At 44.2% G+C, this 24,314-nt stretch overlaps 1 protein-coding gene across 1 annotated transcript in view; it reads right to left on the reverse strand.

The window, feature by feature from the left end:
* Nucleotides 1-3,030: 3,030 nt before the first annotated feature.
* The window catches only part of CHEK2 (checkpoint kinase 2), a 38,517-nt gene continuing 17,233 nt past the window's right edge, over nt 3,031-24,314 (reverse strand). The window contains exons 6-13 of the mRNA XM_049788827.1: nt 19,514-19,622; nt 15,748-15,801; nt 12,794-12,855; nt 8,462-8,561; nt 7,558-7,644; nt 5,690-5,853; nt 5,355-5,470; nt 3,031-3,050 (exon numbers count right to left, since the gene is read on the reverse strand). Of these exons, the coding sequence (XP_049644784.1) occupies nt 3,031-3,050; nt 5,355-5,470; nt 5,690-5,853; nt 7,558-7,644; nt 8,462-8,561; nt 12,794-12,855; nt 15,748-15,801; nt 19,514-19,622 (712 nt within the window). The remainder of the gene's footprint in view (nt 3,051-5,354; nt 5,471-5,689; nt 5,854-7,557; nt 7,645-8,461; nt 8,562-12,793; nt 12,856-15,747; nt 15,802-19,513; nt 19,623-24,314) is intronic.

The raw sequence follows: 24,314 nt of genomic DNA on the forward strand, positions 1-24,314 counted from the left end.
GGAGTTAACCCCTGAGCCCTTCACAGGGTGTGGCCCCAAAAAACAAAAAAAAAAAAAAAAAAAAAAAAGAGTAACCCTTAAACACTGCCGGGTGTGGCCCCCCCCCCCCAAAAAAAAGAGTTCACCAAGGGCAGAGAGATAACACAGCAGGTAGAGCACCTTGTCTTGGCATGTGGGCCCACCGCAGTTCATTGGGTTTGGCAAGCCATTGATTCCCAAAGACCTCCAGAAAGGATCCTATAGCACGAGACAGGAAATAGCCCTTAGCAGCAGTTAACATGGTCCCAAAACACTGAGTTTTTTCTGTCCCCACAATTCTGGTTGAACTCTATATGAGCCGGTTTTTTCACCTCCAAGTCCCCCATTCAAATGTTTAAAGCAAACTCCCTAGGCCTATGCTTTTGGAGACAGCAGCTCCAAAGAGGTCACTAAGATTGTAATACACTAAGCTGAGGCCCTCTCTCGTGTCCTCATAAGAGAAATGACAAGGATATGAGGACAGAGAAGGTGACCCTAGCCAGAGAGTGGTCTGGGGAGAAAGCAGTGGCAATGAAGTGGGGGAGGGAGGGGCACCAGGTAATCCAGTTTAACAGGTCCATAGAAATCTGCCAGGCAGCAAGCTATACACAAAGGAGACCTCTTACACTAGCAGTCCAAGGGGCAAAGGGTGGAGGTTATGGGATGCATGCTGGGAACAGGGGTGGAGGAAGGACAACACTGGTGGTGGATATGGCCCTAATTCTTTGTCACTATGTACCTTAAATATTACTGTGAAAGATTTGTAATTCACTTTGATCACAAAAATTATTAAAAAAAAAAAAAAAAAAAGAAAGAAATCTTGCCAGGGGGCAAAATCATTCGGGCAACAGCAACAGCTCAAAGGTGCAGTAAGGAAGGTCCTAAAGAAAGGTCCTTACCTGCAAGTGGAAGGATGACTTGCACATCAACAGCACAAGAGAACCAGCAGACAAAGACTGGTGACCACCAGCAGAAGAGACAGGCCACAAACTACCAGAAGCCCATGCGGACACTGGCCATCAGGGACAGGACCGCATGAGACAGGGGAGAAGCTGGGCTACAGGACAATTCCAGAAGCTTGAAGGAACTAGAATGGTGAAGAAGACAGTAGCAGCAGGTAGGGCGCTGGCCTTGAGAGGTTTGCCTGATTGGCTCTAGTTCAATTCCTGGCACCATGCACATGGCCCCCAAGTACTGCTGGGAGTGAATTCCTGTGTGCAGAGCCAGGAATTATAGTACATATTTAGTGGCCTTTGAGTGCCTCCGGGAATGGTCCAATCACACACACCCTCCTCTACTGTCCTAATAGCAACTGAGGTTCTGTGTCCAGTTTCAACACAGCTCCTAAAGACCCTCCAGAAATCTAGCTCAAGTTCACAGTATCAAAACTAAGATACCAATCAATACCTGGTAATCAGATTTCCGGTTTCCAAATCCAAAAGGAAACTTATTTCTGTTATTTAACCCCCAGGATGTGGGGTAGGCTAGAACAGGCCCAGCAAAGAAATGTCCCACATCATTCCAGACAGTTCAGCCTCCCCTAACAACTCAGTATTTTACAGAGCAAGCATTCAGTGCCTGATGATATACTTAACTCACAAGCTTCTAACTTTTCTCTGAAACAGACTTGCAGGGCCAAAGAAATAACACAGTGGGCAGAGCATTCACCTTGCATTCAACAGACCTGGGTTCGATCCCCAGCATCCCATCTGATCCCCTAAGCCCGCCAGGAGTGATTCCTGTGAGCAGATCCAGGAATAACCCCTGAGCATCACCAGTTGTAGCTACAAAGAAAAAGCAAAAAGAAGATCTGGGCCAGAGCAATAGATTACACAGCAGGTAGGGCTCTTACCTTGCGTATAGCCAACAGGGTTAGTGCCTTGACACTCAATACAGTCCTTGAGCCCACCAGGAGTGATGCCTATGTACAGAGCCAGGAGTAACCCCTGTTTACCACCATGCCACTTGCATAAGGAAAAAACACCAGGCTAAAATAAAATGGCCAAATGGCTGTTTGGACTTACATTTGACATAAGCCATCTATTACCAATAAAGGGAAAATGGGGGACACCGGTGGAAATGCATAGCTATGAGTTACCTTTCTTTGGGACAAGACCACCTACTCAAACATCAACTTTTTCTTTTTCTTTAACAGAACCAAACTGGCCTGAGTAACAGTTCAGTGTGGAGGTAGAGAATGGGGGACGTTCTTCCCAGAGCCACAAAAGCAGTGTCGAGGCTAAAAGGACCCTCAGAGTTTCCTGGGGTCAGTAACCCCCATGGTAACTACTGTGAGTTCAAGCTTCCTGGGGCTAAGATTCCCCATCCCTGAGGGAAAAGAGACTGAGTGAAAGTGAACTGAAGCCTTAACAGTAGCCTGCAAGAACCCCCAGGACCAAAGGTGGTTGGTTCGAATCCCGGTGTCCCATATGGTCCCCCATGCCTGCCAGGAGGCAATTTCTGAGCAGCAATAGCCAGGAGTGCACCCCTGAGCAAACGCCGGGTGTGGCCCAAAAACCAAAAACAAAACAAAAAACAGTAGCCTGCAAAGTGCTACAGTAACTCTAAAGCCAAAGGTCAGTTGGGGCTAGAGAGCAAGTATAGCAGGTAGGGTATTGGCCTTGCATGTGACTGATTTGATCCCCCCAAATTCCAAACACCACCAAGCACTGCCAGGAATAATTCCTGAGTGCAGAGCCAGGAGCAATCTCTGAGTATCTCTGGGTGTGACCCTCCCCACAAAAACAACAGACCTGCAAGGGTACACAAAGGACTTTTTGTACAGCAGTAATAAGATCAGCACTTAATAAAGTGGCAGGAACAACAGACTTGAAAGAGCAATGTATTTACCAGGAACGAAAAGGAGGACTTTCTAAGGCCCAATCCAATACACTGTAGGGCGAGCCCAAAAGTTGGGGTAGATGGCAGGCTCTGCCCCATACCCACCTGAAGCCAGGGGTGTCTTAAGGCTTCTTCTGTTGTAAAACGTGCCTTGGGATCCACCACCAGCAACTACTTGACAAGGTCTAGAGCTGAAGCAAAAATATAATTTGCAAACCAAACTGAAAAGGATTAAACACGGTCCATCAGCAAAATTAAAAGTCAGTCCCCAAAGCACAAGGAAAGAGGAGAGAGTGGGTGAGGCGACCAGAAGGGGTCAGCAGGGTGAGGGCGTAAGGCTCCTGACTCCTGACTCTCAGGCTCTAAGACCACCAGGAAATGAGAAAGATGCTCTCAGTTTTCCTTCGAGGATTTCTCATAGTCCCACCCTCGCCCCTCTTTTCCCTTTCTTGCTGCCAAATTCAATTAGAACTGAACCGGGAGAGAACTTGGGGACATTGGTGGAGTGATGTTAACGGTGGGATTGATTTTAGAACATGGTATGTCTAAAACAACTCTATTATGAACAACTTTGTAAGTTGTGATATTTTCATAAAAATATTTTAAAGAGACCTAAAAATACCCCTCAAGCCGCACCCCACCTCCCACTTCAACTCAGTGTCCTGGGTCTCCCTGAGCCCCTTTCTTGGATGGATGGTGAGAATTCCTAGGCAGCAAGAGGCTCCAGAGAAAGCAGGCCTGGGAGAAATCCATCTTGAGGGGCCGGGCAGTGGTGCTAGAGGTAGGTGCCTGCCTTGCCTGCGCTAGCCTTGGACAGACCACGGTTCGATCCCCCCATGTCCCATATGGTCCCCCAAGCCAGGAGCGACTTCTGAGCGCATAGCCAGGAGTAACCCCTGAGCGTCATGGGGTGTGGCCCAAAAACCAAAAAAAAAAAAAAAAGAAATCCATCTTGACAGCCCTAGCAATGAAGTGGACACTGTAGAATTGAAACAGTCCTTAGATTTTCTGACACTTGAACACAATAGTCTGGGTTAGGATGATTAGTTTTTATACTCTTTTGAGGATTACAAAATTGACCTTTTAATTTCTAACACACTAGGTCACTAACTACTAAATCACTAATTACTTTAAGCTCTGTGTAATTACTTAAATGAAACCTCATTAACTAGTTTGCACATTTGAACAAGGACCAGGCTTTTTTGTAAAACTAAATGTAACCAAAAGGGAAAAAAAAAACCCTCAGTTCTACTGTGATCACTTCACAAAACAAAAGAAAAGGGACAGATCCATAAGGCATTTGACCTGCACCAGGCTAACTTGGATTTGAGGGAGGGAGGGAAAGAGAGAGGGAGGGAGGGAAGAAGGAAGGAAGGAAGGAAAGAAGGGAGGGAGGGAGGGAAGGAAAGAGGGAGGGAAGGAAGGAGAGAGGGAGGGAAGGAAGGAGAGAGGGAGGGAAGGAAGGAGGGAGACAGAAGGAAGGAGAGAGGGAGGGAAGGAAGGAAGGAAAGAAAGAAGAGAGGAAGGAAGGAAAGAAAGAGAGGAAGGAAGGAAGGAAAGAAAGAAGAGAGGGAGGAGAGAGGAAAAAGAGAGGGAGGGAGGGAAGGAAGGAAGGAAGGAAGGAAGGAAAGAAGAGAGGGAGAGAGGGAAGAAAGAGAGAGGGAGGGAGGGAAGGAAGGAAGGAAGGAAGAAGAGAGGGAGGGAGGGCAGACCAGAGTGATAGTACAGCAGGGAGGGTATTTGCCTTGTGTGTGGTCAATCCCAGGAGGTTTGCTTTGCCAGCATCTCACATGGTCCTCTGAGCATCTCCAGGAGTAATTCTTGAGTACAGAGCCAGGAGTAACCCCTGAGCACTGCAGGTGGGAAAGGGGGAGGAGAGGGAGGGAGAGAGCAGAGGGGAGAGAGAGAGAGAGAGAGAGAGAGAGAGAGAGAAAAGAGAGAGAGAGAGGAGAGAGAAGAGAGAAAGAGAGGAGAGAGAGAGGAGAGAGAGAGAAGAGAGAGAGAGAGGAGAGGAGAGAGAGAGAGAGAGAGAGCGCGCTTAATAACTTCTCTGATCACCGAGCCAAGTCTTTAGCCTCTGCCTGCCTGCCTCCTGGAGCCAGTGACTTAATCAGATCTGCTGCCTCTCAAACAATGTAAAACTGACAGAAACAAGAACGGAATGGGGGCCTAAGAGATAGCATGGAGGTAGGGCGTTTGCGCTGTATGCAGAAGGACAGTGGTTCAAATCCCGGCATCCTATATGGTCCCCTGAACCTGCCAGGAGCAGGCTGAGGGTAGAGGCAGGAGTAACCCCCGAGTACTGCCAGGTGTGACCCAAAAAACAAAACAGAACAATAAGAACAGAATGGACAGGTGAAAACAATCACAAAGCTTGAACAGAAACTCCCACCACAGGCACAGACACACACAAAGACAGACAGACTGACACACACAGGCACACAGACACACACGCTTTGGCAAACCGTAAGTCTGTTACCCTTGCATATCCATACCCTTCTCTGAGACCTCTGCCCAGACTTCTGGAATGAAGTTGTATTTTCCACTGGTGATCTGATCCTTCAGAGACACTTGAGTCTTATACTCAGAGAAGGGTGGGTACCCACTAAGGCTTAATATTGGTAGGGAGAGAAAGGAAAAGAAATCAAGTGGCATTCTCTGGCATTTGGTTATATAGATTTCTTCTTCAGCACTACGAAGATTAGCTTTCTCTTTAAACCCAGAGTCCAAAAATGATCTAAATTAAACACAAGTTCTCTACCTGCACACATTTTCTGGCTCAATGAAATTATCTCCAACCAGACTCAGAAACAATAAAAACTTTTCTTACCAAATGAAAAGTATGACTCCTAAACTCCAGCAGTCCACAGCTCGGTTATATCCGGTAGTCCCCAGGGAAGCGAGAACCTCAGGAGCTAAGTACGTAGGGGTCCCACATAAGGTTCTCATGAGAGAGGTCTCCCCTAGAATCTTGGATTGTCCAAAATCAGTAATCTATAATTAAGGACATAAAGGAGTCATTTTTTTTTTGTTTTGTTTTTTTGGGCCACACCCGTAGATGCTAAGGGGTTACTCCTGGCTAAGCACTCAGAAATTGCTCCTGGCTTGGGGGGACCATATGGGACGCCAGGGTATCGAACCGTGGTCCTTCCTTGGCTAGTGCTTGCAAGGCAGACATCTTACCTCTAGCGCTACCTCTCCGGCTCCAAAGGAGTCATTTTTAACTAGGTCATAAACAAAAAAAATTCAACACAGCTTGTAGTACCTAAGTCATGAATGCCAGGTCATTTTCTTTAGTTTATTTGGTTTTGGGGGGTTTTGTTTTGTTTTGGGTCAAACACAGCAGCGCTCAGGGGATACTTCTGGCTCTGTGCTTAGAAATTACTCCAATTGCAGTGGCGCAACCGGTAAAGTGTCTGTCTTGCCCGTGCTAGCCTAGGACAGACTGTGGTTCAATCCCCCAGCAGCCCATATGGTCCCCCAAGCCAGGAGCACACAGCCAGGAGCAACCCCTGAGTGTCACTGGGTATAGCCCAAAAAAACCAAAACAAAAAACAAAAAAAAGAAATCACTCCTGGCAGGCTTAGGGGACCATGTAGGATGCCTGGATTCGAAACATCTTGGATGGACTGCACGCAAGGCAAACGCTCTACCGCTGTGTATCTCTCTGGCTCCTGTTTCATTTGTTTTTTGTTTGGGGGTCAGACACCACTGTTTCAAGGGGCTAACTCCAGGGATCATTCCTGAAAGGGCTGGGGAGAACGCTTTGACCTACTGGAGATTGAACCTGGGTCAGCTCTTGCAAGACAAACACCTTCCCCTCTGCACAATACCTCCAGCCCTACAGCTGAGTTGCTTCAACAGCTTGTGCCTGCTCTTCATTTGGAATCTGTAAATTTATGTGTAATTTAAAGTAATTTTACACTTTGCTAAGCTATTTGATTAAAATTCCAGGGGCTAGAATAGTGGATACGATATGTGCCTTGCACGTGGCCAACCAGAGTCAATCCGCATAATCCCATATGGTCACTGGAGTCCCATCAAAAATGAACACTGAGTGCAGTCAGAACTAAGCCCCAAGCACAGTCAGGTGTGGCCCAAAACCTAAATAAATAAATAAATAAATAAATAAATAAATAAATAAATAAATAAATAAAAAATCCAGAGCCAAAGAATCTAGAAAACCTATGCTTTTCAGTTATCTATGCTCTATACATATAGAAAAGGCTCCCCCAAAGTTGATGACCTGTATCAAAGATGCTCTATAATTCTTAGGTGTTATGCCTGGCATCTCACAGACCCCAGATTCATGACTGTGGCCACATGCTAGAGCAAACCATTTTTGGAAAAAGATGTTTCAACTGGGTGCACCCAGAAATCTTGGTGATAGGTTGTACCTCTTTTAGTTATTGGGGGACTCTGAGTATCCAGTGAGCACAGAGCCACAAGTTCTGAGCACTATTAGATAAGCTCTAACTCCCCTCATCCCCCATTAAATAAAAACGTTCTTGGCAAGAGTTGTAGGTCATTTGCAGAACTCAAGTTCTGTGTGTTTTAGCTCCGAGACTCCTTACCACACCAAAAAAGGAAAGTAAGAATTCTCAAACTTGCGATGACACTTTTTAACTTGACTTGCTAAAAAACAGTTTCTGAACAGAAATGTGTTGGAATGGCCACACATAGAATATCATTATTTACCTTTATAAGGCAGTCCTCTTTGTGAGATGATAGCAGAACATTCTCTGGCTTTAGGTCCCGATGTATAATGCCATTTTCATGAAGGTACTATACAAAAAGCACAGCACGAGCTTTAGATTTCTGAAGCATAGGTAGAAATAAACAGGGCTGAAGAGATAGGATGGCAGGAAGGGCATTTGCCTTACACACAGCTGACCAAGGTTCAATCCCAGGCATCCCAGAGGGTTTCCCAAACCCACCAGGAGTAAATCCTGTATGCAGAGCCAGGAGTGATTTAGCAGCACCACTGAACAACACTGGTATAGCAAAAAAAAAAGTAAATGGTCCAAGCCCCATTATCCAATAACAATATAAAAAGTGATATGAGGGGCTGGAGAAATAGCACAGCAGAAGGGCATTTGCCTTGCATGCTGCTGACCCGGGACGAACCCAGGTTTAATTCTCACATCCTGTATGGTCCCCCAGAGCCTGCCAGGTGTGATTTCTGAGCGCAGAGCAAGGAGTAAGCCCTGAGCGCCACCGGTTGTGGCCCAAAAACAAAAAAAGTGATATGAATATTTTGAGATATATTTGATAATACAAATAATTGAGGACTTTGTTTTGTTTGTTTTAGAGCCAACTGGCTGTGCTCAGGCCTTATTCCTAGTTCTATGTTAAATGATAACTCATGGTTGATTTGGGGATCCATATGGGGTAGTTGGAGTCAAATATGGGGGTGGCTGCAAGCAAGCAAGCACTCTACCCACTGTACTATCTCTCTGGCCCACTTTCTTTGTCATTTGCCATGAAGGGAACTGACAGGGATGGTTCTCTGGGCCTTCCTCCATGGACCCTGGGTGCCTGCCTATCATGAGGAGTAAGTCATCTAAAAGAAGCAGGTTCTCTGAAGAATAGTTTCTCTGACCTTCACAGCCAGCAGCATCTGGTAGAAATAGAGTTTGCACGTGGCTTCTTTCAGGCGTTTATTTCTCTTCACCTTGTCAAACAATTCTCCTCCTTCCATCCTGAAAAACAAAGCAAAGCAAAAGACTTGAAAGACAGTAACACAAGCAAATTTATTAAGGTAAAAATCTGCTTTTTTTCTATTTGAATACCCAGAACTAAGCCAGGGACTCACACATGCAAAGCATATACCCTGCCACTGTGCTACAAACCAGACCAGCCAGTGTCACTTTGTGCTACTTTTTAAGGTGTGGTGGTACAGGATGTATGTGTAGGTGTGGTAGCTCCTTTTTAAGGGTGGTGGTATAGGATGCACTCTCTAAACATTGGTAAGGGAGGTCAACACTGGTGGTGGGATTGGCCCTCATTCACTGTATGTCTGAAACCCAACTATGAAGGACTTGATAATGGTTTCAATAAAATAAAATTTACAAAAATTATTGATTGGGAGTCGGAGAGGTGGTACAGGTGGTAGGGCATTTGCTTACATGCTCTAACCTAGGATGGACTGAAGTTCAATCTCCTGGCGTCCCATATGGTCCCCCAAGCCAGGAACGATTTCTGAGCGCATAGCCAGGAGTAACCCTTGAGCATCACTGGGTGTAGCCCCAAAACAAAACAAAAATTTATTAATTGATAAGTTGGTTTTCAGGCCACATCTGAAATGCTCAGAGATTATTCCTGACTCTGCTCATTTATTTACATTTTTATGATAGTTCGCAGTGTAGTTACTTTTCTAACTTTACTCATCACTCTGTGGTGAGCTTCATGTTGTGAGCTGGACCTTCCAGCCCTCCTCTCTTCTGTCTCTGAGAATTATTGCAAAAATGTCTTTTATTTTTCTTAAAAACCCATAGATGAGTGATACTATTCTGCGACTAACTCTCTCCCTCTGACTTATTTCACTCAGCTTAATAGATTCCATGTACACCCATGTATAGGAAAATTTCATGACTTCAACTCTCCTAACAGCTACATAATATTCCATTGTGTATATCTACTACAGTTTCTTTAGCCATTCATCTGTTGCAGGGCATCTTGGTTGTTTCCAGATTCTGGCTATTGTAAATAATGCTGCAATGAATATAGGTGTGAGGAATGTAATGTAATGTATTTTTGTTCAAGGATCACTTTTGACAGGGCTCACGGGTCCATATGTGGTACTGCAGAATAAACCAGACCAATGACATGCAAAGTAAGTGCCTTACCCATTGCATTAGCTCTCAGATCCTGCAGTGAAACTTTAGGCAAGTTATTTTACCTTCTGAGTTAGTTTCTGCCCCTTAAAAATGACTGCTGTAAGAATTTAAGGTTGTGGGGATGGAAGCAATAGCACAGATGTAGTGCATTTGTCTTGCACATGGGTGACCCAGGATGTACTTGGTTTCAATTCCCGGCATCCCATACGGTGGTTCCCCTATGCCCATCAGGAGCAATTTCTGAGGATAGTGCCAGGAGTAACCCTTGAACACTGCCGGGTATGATCCAAAAGTCAAAAACCAAGAAAACAAAAACAACAAAACAAAACAAAACAAAAAAACCAGGGGCTGGAAAGATAGCATGGAGGTAAGGTGTTTGCCTTTCATGCAGAAGGACGGTGGTTCGAATCCCGGCATCCCATATGGTTCCCTGTTCCTGCCAGGGGCGATTTCTGAACATAGAGCCTGGAGTAACCCCTGAGTGCTACCGGTGTGACCCAAAAACAAAAAACAAAAAAACGAAAAACAAGCAAACAAACAAAAAAAAAAAACCCACCACCACCACCAAAAAAACAAAACAGAGAGAATTTTAGGTTGCTGCAAAGTGATAGTTCTGAGTGCTACCAGAAGTGATTACTGAATGCAGAGCCAGAAACCCATAAGCATAGCTGGGTATAACCCAAAAACAAAAGTTAAGCGTGATTTATCTATACAAGTCACAACTATTGTATTATTGTTTTGTTATTATTATTATTAAACTAACTACATTCAATCAGGTACTAGTTTCTTCTTTCATAGCAATAGCCCCTCCAGCACCACCAGGGGCAATGCAGGCTCCTCAGGAGTTTTGCCTAAGCTTGTATCCTATGTAAGGAGATCACAACCTAACAGAAACCATTAATCCTTTAGAAGCAAAGCACCAGCTGTCTGCCTCACCAGCCAGTCCAGCAACACTTGGATTCGCTCAGAAACAACTGCTCAGGTCTCTTCAATTACCTTTGCACACCAAATGACAGGACTTCTTTATATTTTTATTTTTTGGTTTTGAGGTCATAGCTGGCTGTGCTCAGAGATCACTTCTGCAGGGCTCATGGGACCATATGTGGCGCCAGGGAACTAATCCAAGTCAGCCACATGCAAGTAAGTGCCCTACCTCCTTGGGTCTCTGACCCAAGACAAGGTTTTTACTTCGGTTTTAATAGTATGCTTTTGAGGTTACTTTTTATCTATATATTACTTCGGTTTTGGGGGGGGCATACTATGCAGTGCTCAGCCTTCTGGGCCATCTCCCTCGACATAATAAAAGACTCTCTGGCCACTCCCCATGAGTGAGGCGTGGTGCCAGCATGCCACCTGCTTCTATGCTGTGGGCTGGTGAGGCCTTGCTGCCTGTGGCTGAGCATCTACATGTATTAAAAGCTCTGCTAGGGACTGACCACTCCTCGCATCTTTTAATCGTGAAGAGTCTGAACATCAGGGCAGTATCCCTATTTGTAAAATGAGACTAGGAGGAGAGGAGTAAGTTAACCTGCAGGAAGCAGAGGATCAACCAAACCCAGGCTGCCTCTCTGAACCAGTGTTTCTCATCCTTTGTCCAAACATGGCTCTATATGACTTTGTTATCTTCCTGTTGGCCTCTCTGGTCCTTCCAATTATCCTTCTAGTCCAGTACTTCTCAATTATTTTCTGTCATGCCCCGCTAGGAAGAAGAAAACATTTTTCGTGGGGCTGGTGAGGTGGCGCTAGAGGTAAGGTGTCTGCCTTGCAAGCGCTAGCCAAGGAAGGACCGTGGTTCAATCCCCTGGCGTCCCATATTGTCCCCCCCCAAGCCAGGGGCAATTTCTGAGCACTTAGCCAGGAGTAACCCCTGAGCATCAAATGGGTGTGGCCCAAAAACAAAAACAACAACAAAAAAGGAAACATTTTTTGTGCCCCCCCCCCCGCGCGACTGTAAATAGTATCTTTATTAAAAAAAAACTTTAACCTGCAAAACAAAAATACATAATATAATTTGAGCTGATTTTTTTTTTTTTTTTTTTTTTTGGTTTTTGGGCCACACCCTGTGACGCTCAGGGGTTACTCCTGGCTATGCGCTCAGAAGTTGCTCCTGGCTTCTTGGGGGACCATATGGGACGCCGGGGGATCGAACCGCGGTCAGTCCTAGGCTAGCGCAGGCAAGGCAGGCACCTTACCTCCAGCGCCACCGCCCGGCCCCGAGCTGATTTTTTAATCAGAGGTGATGTCTGCATTAATGGCTACAAAGAGCAAGTTTTGCAATACATAGCTTTTCAAAGCTGTTTGAAGCAGGACCAGTAACTCTCAGCTCCAGAGACATACAGAGCCATAAACACGGGGCTTAGCTTGTTATGACAGTGTTTGCCGAGGTCAAACATGCCCCCCTTTACGGAGCCTTGCCCTCCCTGGGGGGCACGCCCCACTATTTGAGAAGCATTGATCTAGTCTGTGCATGACCCCCCATTTATATGATCTCCACTTGCGGTCCCTTGGGGATAGCCTAGGGTCTCAAACCATGAGCTGAAAACCACCATATGCCTTAACATACTAGTAGAGGGAGTTTAGAATTGATATCAATTTGGGCCAGAGCCACAGTATATTAGTAGTGCCTTGCATGCCATCCAATATGGTCTTCAGAGCCCCACCAGGAGTGATTCCTGAGTGTGGAGCCAGGAGTAACTCCTGAGCATTACAGAGTGTGACCCAACCCCCACAATCAGCACAAAAAAAAGAGTTGATGTTAATCCCCATTTACCTGTGGTCCCCCCTAATGCAGAGGTAGAGAACCCCTCAAGATAAGATGCAAAACAGTGTTACCCTCTCTGGCAGCTTGTAAACATTTAAATGGAAACAACAAAAAATTTACTACTTAAGGGGCCGGGTAGGTGGCGCTGGAGGTAAGGTGTCTGCCTTGCAAGCGCTAGCCAAGGAAGGACCGCGGTTCGATCCCCCGGCGTCCCATATGGTCCCCCCAAGCCAGGGGCGATTTCTGAGCACGTAGCCAGGAGTAACCCCTGAGCGTCAAACGGGTGTGGCCCAAAAACCAAAAAAAAAAAAAAAAAAAAAAATTTACTACTTACAATTCCAAAACAATGTAATAATCTTCAGCATCAAGGAAGTCTTTAATCTTGATGATACAAGGCTGTAAAGGGAGAAGCAAAGGAAAGTGGTGAGATTCTTCTAAAAAGAAAACCACCAGACTTGGGAGGTTCTTGCCTGTGAAAAGGCAAAGCAGAATCTGTGAGAAGGGGAAGGAAGAGTTGGGAGCAGTTGTTCATGTTTCACATCCAAGAACACCAAGGCAGGCAGTCAAGACCTTATCCAAGCTTCCTCCTCCCCTTCCATGGGGCCTAAGGGAATGGGACCATTGCAGATGCCTGAATAAAGGAAGAAGATGGGCCAGCCCATATGGTACCCCAAGCCCGCCAGGAGTGATTTCTGAGTACAGAGCCAGGAATAACCCCTGAGCATTGCCTGAGATTTTTGTGGCAAGGTACTACCATTGGTCAAGGTAAGAGGGACAATCCATCTTAGCAGAACTCTAAAGCAGTGTTCTTCAATCTTTAATCCCTGCACACAGGCCACTTGCCAAGAAATATTTCCAGCCCCTTTGCCCCTTTTTTTGAGTCTGGACCATACCAGGCAGTGCTCAGTGCTTCCTCCAGGCTCTGTGCTGAGGGATCTCTCCTGATGGACTCAAAGAACCATATGTAGTTTTAGGAATAGTGTGTGTTTTAGCCAGGTGCAAGACAAGGGCTTGGCTTTGTACTATGGCTCCAGCCTCCAGGACCTTTTTTCTGGTTCTGGAATTCATCTTAATTGCAGTGAATGCTGGATTTGTGGTACTGTTGCCTTTGGAGATCCCCACATCAGTGAAAGTTTCCTAAAGATTAGAGGCAGAGATTTTAAGCAATCCCACCTCCAGAAAATTTTCTCTTTCAGAAAAGATCCCAAGCAGAACCCTTGGGGGGAAATAAGTCAAAAGAGGGGAGGAAAAAGTTCTGGGGAACAGAAGTCAGACAGGAAACTGGCCACTCAGAATCTCAGGTCTGCTTACTCATGAATTCCAAAAGAACATGTTGCAATACTCTGTTCATTGCTTTGATTTTGTTCTTAATTTTAAGTGGTTGTTTGGGAACTATGAGGAAGTAAGAGAAGGAAGAAATCTTTTTGTTATTAGGATGGTAAGAACCAGAGTGTGGTCATCATTAGCTAGGCAGACTGGAGGTCTTGTTTCAAAGTTTAACTCCAAGTGCTGGTATCTACCTAGTTCATGACTTTATAAAGGCTCATGAGATGAAGAAATAAGAGAACAATGAAAAAATATATGGGAGGGGCAGGAATGATAGTACAGAGGGTAGGTTTCGTGTCTTGCAGGCAGCCAACCATGGTTTGATACCCAGCATTCTCAGACCATGTCCAGGACTGAATCCTGAGAGCAGAGCCAAGAGTAATCCCTGAGCATCGCCAGGGGAGGCCAAAAAAACTAAAACAAAAAGTATTTAGAATTGTTAAAAATGCAGGTAAAGGGCCAGCAAGATAACTCGAAAGACTGGAGCACATGCTTTGAATGTAGGAGCCCCAACTTTGATTCCTGGAACTAGATGAGCACTAAGGCATGAGTATCCCCCAAGCAGTTGGGTGTGTGTGTTGGTCAAACCCCTGCTTTCCACCAAAACAATCCCAAAGAACTGCATATATAATTATATAATTAAATAAAATTTATTAAAGCAGCATCTTCTCAAACTCAATACATTTTGGGGTTTTTGTTTTTTTGGGTGGGGCACACTCAGAGTGTACAGGCTTATACCTGGTTCTGCACTTAGGGATCACTCCTGGCAGGGCTCGGAGGACCAGATAGGATGCCAAGTATTAAGTTCATGTCCTCAAACACAATAAGTTAATCAAGTCTTTATGTGATACATTTTAGAACTTACTAGATCTTTTTGCTTTTAAAGTTTTAGGGTCACACTTAGTGATGCTCAGGGCTTACTCCTGACTCTGCACTCAGGATTTATTCCTCACAGTGCTTGGAGACCATATAGGAACGTGGGTATCAAACCCGGGTTGACCACAAGCAAGGCAAGAGGCAAGTACCTGCTATACTATAGCTCTGGCCCAGACCTGTTAGGTCTTTTGATCAAAAATTAAGTCAGTGGAATGATCATATAATTATTTATTTAAGATTTCTTTTTAACTTAGTCCTTTACTAATTTTCTCCCCAGTTTGGAAGTTTCTTTTCTTTTCTATTTTTTTCCTATTCCTATTTTCTTTTCCTTTCTATTTTCCTTCTATTTCCCAATAAACCTTCCTATTTAAAAATAATTTGGGGGGAATCTGGAGCAATAGCACAGTGGGTAGGATGTTTGCATGCGATCGACCCAGGTTCAATCCCCAACATCATCCCATATGGTCCCCTGAAACTGCCAGAAGTAATGTCTGAGCACAGAGCTAGGAATAAGCCCTGAGCACAAAGCCATACAGCACAAAACTAAAAAAAAATTTTCCCCTCTTTTTGTGGGGAGGCCTCCCAAACTATGCTCAGGTAACCCAGGGGCCATTCTGATAACATCTGACCAACTAGTTTGGACAGTTCAATGCCTGGGTCTAACAATGCGCTGCTGCTTGGGCCTGTGGTGATGGTGATCAACAGGACCACCAAAACAGTGCTGAGGGCACACCAGGACCACACCGGCAAGTGCCGGGCAGGGAATAGGGGTAGTTTATGCCAGAGAGTAAACTCAGAACCTTATGCATGCAAACCCCAACCCCTAAGCTATCTCCCCTTAATCATAAGATCTGTCCTCTCAGTCTCAGGAGAAAGTTCTGTCAGTTCAATGATGGCTAAGCATGTCCATGTGCATACAAATGTATTAACAGGGACAAAACATACACACACATAAAGACAGAGTCATTCTTAAAGAACCCAGGTGAACACCAGTTTTATTCATTTGACACTTCACACCTTTACATTCCTAACATACCTGGAGATAAAAGAATGTGAATATCAGTCATATTTTATAGCAGCACTTACATGATTTAGTTTTTTCAAAATTTCAATTTCTGTTTCAACGTTGAGAGCCGGTTCCTTTGACAAATAAAGTAACATTAGATTTTAATAGCCCATTATTTAGAAACCATTTATAGTTAAACTAAGTTGACTAAAGGCTGCACAAATACCAAATCTAGCTTTATTTATGCAGAAAAATCAAAGTCAACAAAATTAACGAATTCACACATACAAAAAATGACTTCAATAAATGCTCTGAAAATAGCACAACATGTACTAAATAATCAGGTACTAACCAAGTTCTTTATTTAAAATTTAAAATCTTAGATGCCCATAGAACTTGGCTCTAAAACAATTCCCACTTTCCAGAGTATACTGAGGCTCAGAGAATGCTGTCTTGCTTCAGTTCCCATAGCCAGAGAAGTCTGCCTCTGCTGAGAAAACTGCTTCACTCTGCTCATATCATGAGCTGCAAAATTGTGTCAATTCACCAAAAGATGTAAGAGAGGTGCCAGAAAGATGGCCGAAAAGGCTGCCAGAACCCCTGAGCTATGTTGGCTATGTCCCAAAAACCAAAACCAAAACAAACAAGAAAGATAAACTAAGCAGAAGCATAGACAAAAAAGGTAATTCAATTGAAATGTAGGAAGAAGATGTCAAACCCCATTTGTAGTCATAGAGCAAAGTCAGGTTCCGATTTCAAGTGCAAGCTGACATGTTTACTGAGCCTCTGATGAGAGGAAATGTCAGGGCACTGAAATTTCTCTCCATTTCAATTCCAAAAGGATGAACTGAGTAATTCTATCTCCCCCGCTGCACCCTTCATGGGCAAAGAGGATATAGTTACATATTTATGTAAAATGAACTTCAGCTAAGGAACCCAGATGTTTAATTTTAAGTCTCCTTCTTCCTGTAAGCTGTTAAATTCATTCCCAAGTTGGGGTGGACTCTTATGATACAGAGAATTAAAAAGAACTCAATAAGATGGAAGGGTGAGGGACTGGAGAGATAGCATGGAGATAAGGTGTTTGCCTTTCAGGCAGAAGGTCATTGGTTCGAATCCTGGTGTCCCATATGGTCCCCTGAGCATGCCAGGAGCTATTTCTGAGCATGGAGCCAGGAGTAACCCTTGAGCACTGCTGGGTGTGACCCAAAAACCAAAAAAAAAAAAAAAAAAAAAAAAAAGATGGAAGGGTGAAATTGAAAAATAAAGTTTGTCCCCACCCCCAGGAATGTGATCCAAATCCACAATCACAGGGGGACAGATCAGAACCAAGTGCACAAGAAAGGAAATGGCTCTTGCTGTGTGAGAATGGTAATGTCTTTGGGAGTGGGGTGGGGTGTTCAGTAAGGCCATGACTCTTAAAATGTTAAGTGCAAAGCCAGAATAAGTTGTTTGGAAAGGAAAATATGCTTAGGGGCTGTGATTTCTGTAACTTTGTTGGGTCATGCATGTGGCCATTTGTCACATGCAACAAACATGCATTATATAAACAGACAAAAAGGGGGCCGGAGAGAGAGAACAGGGCCTTTGCCTTGTAAGCAGCCAACCCAGGACTAACAGCTGTTCAATTGCTGACATTCCATATGGTCTCTGGAGCCTTCTAGGAGCAATTTCTGAGCACAGAGCCAGGAATAACCCCTGAGTGCTGCCAGGTGTGACCCAAAAACAAAACAACAGAAAAGAAAAAGAAACATAAAGTGAATGAGCAGAGCCAAGAGACAGTTTGATGGCTAAGGAGCATGTCTTTCATGTGCGTGAAATTCCTAGCACCTTATGGTCCCCCAAGCATTGCTGGGTGCAGCCCTGGAAGCCCCCAAGCACTGCTGGGGTAACCTGGGTAAACTCCAGTACTATAGGGCCTGAGCAGCGCCGAATCTTTGTGCCCTACATTGAACTGTCAACCCAACTGGCTGAGAATTACTAGTCGGGGCTGAAGCAATAGTACAGCGGGGAGGACATTTGTCTTAAACACAACAGATCTGGGATCCATGCCCAGCGCACTGTATGGTTCCCCACATACAGCCAGGTGTAATTCCTGAGTGCAGAAGCAGGGAGTAACCTCTTAGCACCACTGAGTGTGGCCTCAAAACAAAATAAAGAGAATTACTAATGGGGTCCTTGAGCTTTGAGAGCAGCACTTAGGGACCTAAATTGTTGTTGTTGTTGTTGTTTTTGGGCCACATCTGGTGGTGCTGGGGGTTATTCCTGGCTCTGAGCTCAGAAATCTCTCCTGGCAGGCTCAGGGTACCATATGGGATGCCAGGGATTGAACCCGGGTCCATGCTGAGTCAGCAGTATACAACGAAAACACCCTACCACTGTGCTATCAATCTGGCCCTAAATGTTTTTTAATAAAAAAGAATGGTTATTCAGGTCTGGAGCGATAGTACATTGTATAGGGCACTTTCTTTACACACAGTTTAACTGAGTTGAGTCCCTGATATCCCAGATGGCCCCCTGAGCACTACCAGGAATGATTCCTACTACTTGGACCAGAAATAAACCTGAGCATTGCCAGGTATGGCCCCCCAAAAAGTAAGGCGTTTGCCTTGCATGCAGAATGTCAGTGGTTCAAACCCTGGCATCCCATATGGTTTCCCGTGCCTGCCAGGAGTGATTTCTGAGCGTAGAGCCAGGAGGAACCCCTGAAGCCACCGGGTGTGACCCAAAAACTAAAAATAAATAAATAAATAAATAAAAATAAGATGACTATATTAGGAGATTATTAAAGCAATCTAACTCTAATTAAGATTTATAAGTTCAGGAGCCAGGGATATGGCTCAAGTGGTAGAGAGTGGTCCTGGGCATCACTTGGCCCCATCACCAACCCAGCACTGGCATGAGTAGTCCTGATTCCAGGGCATGGCCAGCTCCACCATGACAACAAATTAAGAATGCTGGGCCGGAGAGATAGCATGGAGGCAGGGTATTTGCCTTGCATGGTTCGAATCCCGGCATCCCATATGGTCCCCGAGTCTGCCAGGAGTGATTTCTGAGCATACAGCCAGGAGTAACCCCTGATCGCTGTTGGGCATGACCCCAAAACCAAAATAAATAAATAAATAAAATTTAAAAGTCTATAAATACTACAACATTCATTGTACATGATGGAAATAATTCACCAGAGCAATGGTTGAAAGTGACAGTCAGGGCCCGGAGAGAGCACAGCGGTGTTTGCCTTGCAAGCAGCCGATCCAGGACCAAAGGTGGTTGGTTCGAATCCCGGTGTCCCATATGGTACCCCGTGCCTGCCAGGAGCTAAACCCCTGAGCATCGCCGGGTGTGGGCCAAAAACCAAAAAAAAAAAAAAAAGAAAAGAAAAAGAAAAAGGATATAATAAAGAGAAAGTTTATGCACTAATGCTTCTGTGAAAAAGCAGAATAGGAAATTGTTTATATGACATGATTTCAAAAACACAAATCATATGAACAAAGGCTAGATAGAAAGGGAAAACTGAAAGCAGCTGTCTGGTTCTGGGACTGAATTATAAAAATATTTTTCCTAATTTCCTTCCATTTATTGTAAATAGTAAACCTTGTAACAAATTGGAAGGAAGAGAGAAATTTCTTGCTGGGTATAATGCTACACTGTACAATCAAAAGATCTCCAAATAAGTTTTCTAAGTTCATCAAGATGCTTAAAAACGTCAGTGTTCTCTGATACTCACGAATTTGCGCATCTGAGCAGAAAATTTCTCCTGGCACTGAAACCACCACTCTACAATAATTTGGGAGAAAAGAAGATGTGTTCAAGATAGCTTAGCAATCACAAAGTGTGCATGCTTACCACCTCTCCCTCTGAGCAAATATCAAACTTCCTTTTGCTAATGATTTTTATGGCGACTTTCTTACACGTTTTCTTCTCAAAAGCAAGTTTCACCTCTCCACAGGCACCACTGGAAGGGAGAATAAATGCAAAGATTGTAAGGATTATTTCATCATGAGCTGCAACTGAGTCGCCTTGATAACAAAGTATCCCTACTTCCTTTGTCCTCATTTTCAGAGAACACATGAAATCTGCTCAAGGTCCAGTGTCCAGGACCTAAGAGGATGACTTCTAACAATGAGTCAGCTTCAAATTCCGTTATTTGAGCTAAGTGATATAGACTTCAGTTTTATCGTGAAATTCTCAGAAATAAGAGAGTCAAGGGGCTGGAGTGGTAGGGCAAGCAGTAGGGTGTTTGCCTTGCATGCGCAGACCTAGGACGGATCGTGGTTCAATCCCTGGGTGTCCCATACAGTTCCCCGAGCAAGGAGTGTCTTCTGAGCACATTCCAGAAGTAACTCCTGAGCGTCACTGGGTGTGGCCCAAACCCCCCCAAAAGAAAACAAAAATTTTTGTTTTCAAAAAACAAAGAAGGAAATCAATAAGACAGAATGACCAGGGAGAACAGGAGCTAAGGTGCTTGCCTGGCAGGAGGCTGACCCCAGCTGGATTCCAGGTACCATCTGGAGTTACTCTTGACTCCTCTGAGCACAGAGCCAGGACTAAGTACTAACCACAGCTGGGTATGTTCCCAAATAAACAAAACAGACAAAAAAAGACAAAATGGCTTATTCCACAGGACAACAAAAATGCAACCTAAGAGTTAGAGCGAATGGCTAGTGGGTAAGGTGCTTGCCTAGCACTTGCCGGACCCCATTTGGATCCCCAGCACATAAGATGCTGAGTCCCACTAAGAATGATACCTGAGTAGAGTCAGAAAAAAGTCCTGAGGACCAGCAGTTGTGACCCCAAAAACAAACATACAAACAAAAGTTTAAAAGAAACCCGAGGGGCAGGGAGCTAGAACAGGGACAAGGGATCATGTTCTGCATGTGGCCCATCCTGATTAAGTCCCTGGCATCTCACAGCCCCTTTCCCAGCATTGTCCACTGTGATATGGGGATCCCTGGTACCACAGGGCCCAAGGAACCCTAAACTCTCAAGCCATAGTACTAGTCTAGTAGTATGAGTAACACTGGGAATGGCTCCTGGGATCCCTCCCAGTACTGCTTGAGAGCTGCCCCCTCCAAAAAAAGATTATCTGATACAAAAAATATGCACAATTTATAAATAAATTACTTTCATTGATATATTTCTTTTTACTCTTTATGTTCATAAGTAGCAGTTGATGTCATGAATCACACCCTAATAATAATATTTAAGAAGTGAAATAAAAAAACAAAAAAAAGAAACAAAAAGAAAAAAAAAAAGAAGGAACAAAAAAAAAGAAAAAAAAAGAAAAAAAGAAGTGAAATAAATAAATAAATAAACGTGAGATAGCACAGTGGTAGGGCTTTTGCCTTGCATGCAGCTGATTCAAACAAATGGTGGGTTGAATCCCGGCATCCCATATGGTCCCCCGTGCCTGCCAGGAGCAATTTCTGAGCGCAGAGCCAGGAGTAATCCCTGAGCACCACCGGGTATGACCCAAAACCAAAAAAAAAAAAAAGTGTAATGTTTTATAAAATTAACCTGTTTGTTGCAAGCTTCAAACATTTGTATTTAGGGACTGGAGAGATAACATCCCGTTTGGTCTCTTGAGCATTGCCAGGCACTTAGTAACTCCTAAATACTTCTGGGTATGGCCCAAAAGAGCAAACAAGCAAACAAACAAACAACAAACAAAAACATTTGCATTTAACTGGCAATACCATAATGGTAAAGGATGGTTAATTGTATTAAGAATTCTACTTTGTACAATTAATCCTTCCAAAAGCTAGGTATGGTAACTACTATTAGGGTTCAGAGGACTATACGAGGTCCCATGAATTGAACCCAGATTAGCCGTGTACAAAGCAAGTGCCCTACCTGCTGTTCGACTGCTCCAGCCTCCTATCATTATAACTTTTTAAAGTATACAATTCAGCAGCACTGAGTACAATCACAATGTCATGCAATCATCATTCCTATCCAATCCCAGAACTTTTCATCAACCCAAACAAATATTCTTACCATTAAATATTTACTCTCCACAGTATCCTGTCCCCAGACCCTGACCATCACTAGTCTATTTTTGCCTCTCCAGAATTGCCTACTGCAGATACTTCATTATAGTGAAATCATACAATGCCGCTTGTTCAGTGTCCCATTTTCAAGATTCATTCTCCACAGATCATGAATAAGCGTTTCGTCCCTTTCTCATTCCGACAGTCCAATTATATTCCACAGCAGCATTCAAGAGAGTACAGGGCTTAAGGCACTTATCTTTCATGTAACTGACCCCAGTCCCACAAATGGTCCCCCTAGCGCCACCAGGAATGACCCCTAAGCACAGCGGCAGGAATGAGTCCTGAGCACCGCCAGGTGTAGCCCTAAACCCTAATTCCACAGCAAGGATACATTAGATTTTTATTAATCCATTCATCTTCCATGGATGTTGGGATTCTCCATCTTTGGCCTTTATGGCTGGAATATTCAAGCACATTTTTTTGCTTGAACTACCTGGAAGACAGTCCCCCAAAATGAAATGGGTGGGACTGTAGAAAGCTGTTTAACTATTGAACAAACCACCCAAAAGTTTCCCACATTGTCTACACCCTTATTAAGATCCCACCAGCAGCAGTGTGACGGGCTCTGATATCTTAACGTCCTCATCAAATATCTTTCCTAAGTTTCTTGCTCAGGATCATCCCTCTAGCTATGATGTGGTACCTTACTGTGGTTTTGATTTTTGTTTCCCTAAAGACCACTGAGGCCTGGTATTTTCTCGTGTGGTTTTTGATCACTTGTCATCTCTGGAGAAATGTCTATTCAAAGCCTTTGATTATTTTAACTTTCACTATTTTAAGTGCTGTCACAATTGACAGCCGACTCATTTCGGTGTAACAGAATGACTCAATATTTGTAAATACTGAGAAATGAGCACCACCATCAGTCTTCTAGTGGGATTAATCAGCCTTTTTATACCTCTGAGTTCTATTCTAGATTCTCACCAATTGTCAGATATATGACTTACAAATACCTTGTTCCTTTCTGTGTGGGTTGTGTTTCACTTTTTTTTCAGTTTGTTTCATTTTAGGGTTACACTTGGCAATGCTCAGGGCTTACTCCTGGCTCTGCATCCAGGTGTCACTCCTAGTGGAACTGGAGGACCCTATGGGGTGCTGGGGATCGAATCTGGGTATGCTGCCTACTTGCTGTACTATCTTTCTAGCCCCATTGTCATATTTTTTTTTTTTATAATCATAGATAAATCCAAGGTCATGACACTGTTCCTGCTTCCTTCTCATGATTTTAACATTTTACCTCATAACACTTACTACGTTATTATTTGGCTTTTTCCTTTTTAACTTTTTTTTTTTTTTTTTGGTTTGAGGGGTCACACCTGGCAGTGCTCAGCAGTTACTCCTGGCTCTGCTCTCAGAAATTACTCCTGGGGGGGAGGCCAGAGATAGCACAGTGGTAGGGCATTTGCTTTGCCCACGGCCCCCCAGGACTGACGGTGGTTCAATTCCCGGCATTCCATACAGTCCCTGGAGCCTGCCAGGAGCGATTTCTGAGCACTGCTGGGTGTGACCCAAAAACAAACAAACTAACAAAAAAAAAAAAAAAAAAAAAAGAAAGAAATCACTCCTGGTAGGCTTGGAGACTGTATGGGATGCTGGGGATTGAACCCAGGTTAGCAGTGTGCAAGGCAAATGATTTATCCACTGGGCTATTGCTCCACCTCTGACTTTAACCTTTTTAGAGGGCTTACTCCTAGCTTGGTGCTTCAGAGTCACTCCCAATGCTGTTTATGGAAACAGGTGGTGCAGGGATCCAACCCAGATCTCCTACATACAAGATGATAAGTGCCCTTTGTACCATCTCTCTTGCCCACACTGACTTTGTTCCATTATGGGTTTTTGGTTTGGGGGCCACACCCTGCGGTGCTCAGAGGTCACTCCTGGCTCTGTCCTAAGGAATCATTCTTGGCAGGCTCGGGTTGGGGGCATCCAATTTAGCATTCCATATGGGATGCTGGGGATTGAACCCAGGTCAACTGCGTGCAAGGCAAATATCCTACCCACTGTGCTATAGCTCCAGCCCTGTTCCATTATGGGTTAAGTTTCTGTTTTATCCTTTGTTTGGTTTCTTTTTGTTTCTTATCTTTGGGGGGGGGCAGGGCGAGAGAAGTGACAGGGCAATACTTGGCTGTGTTCAGACTATTCCTAACTCTACTCAGGGATCATTCCTGGTGGTGCTCAAAGGCCCATATGTGTGCTGGGGATCAGACCTGAGTAAGCTCCATGAAAGCAAGTGCCTTAACCTCTACACTGTCTCCCTGGTGCAACAATCCCTTCTGTCCAAGAAATCCACAGAGTTCATGGAGCTGTAGTGAGTGTCTATTACTATATAACACCCATTTCCTGACCATAGTGTAATCATGGAAAAATGAACTTATCAGGGTTTTCCCCTGATAAACATGATGAGAAACAGTTTCCTAAGTTGTGATGCTTAGGCAAAGAAAACATAATTTTGAGGATCATGAGAGCCATTTTAATGCAAATAAGTAAGCAAAGAATTCCACAGGCCACAAAGTAATGAGGAGCTATACCAAAGATGAAACTAGAGCCCTGGCAACACTGCAGGGCCCTTATTCCTAGTCATAGAAAAAGCCAAA

Source organism: Suncus etruscus, chromosome 15, assembly GCF_024139225.1.
Source record: "Suncus etruscus isolate mSunEtr1 chromosome 15, mSunEtr1.pri.cur, whole genome shotgun sequence".
NCBI lineage: Eukaryota > Metazoa > Chordata > Mammalia > Eulipotyphla > Soricidae > Suncus > Suncus etruscus.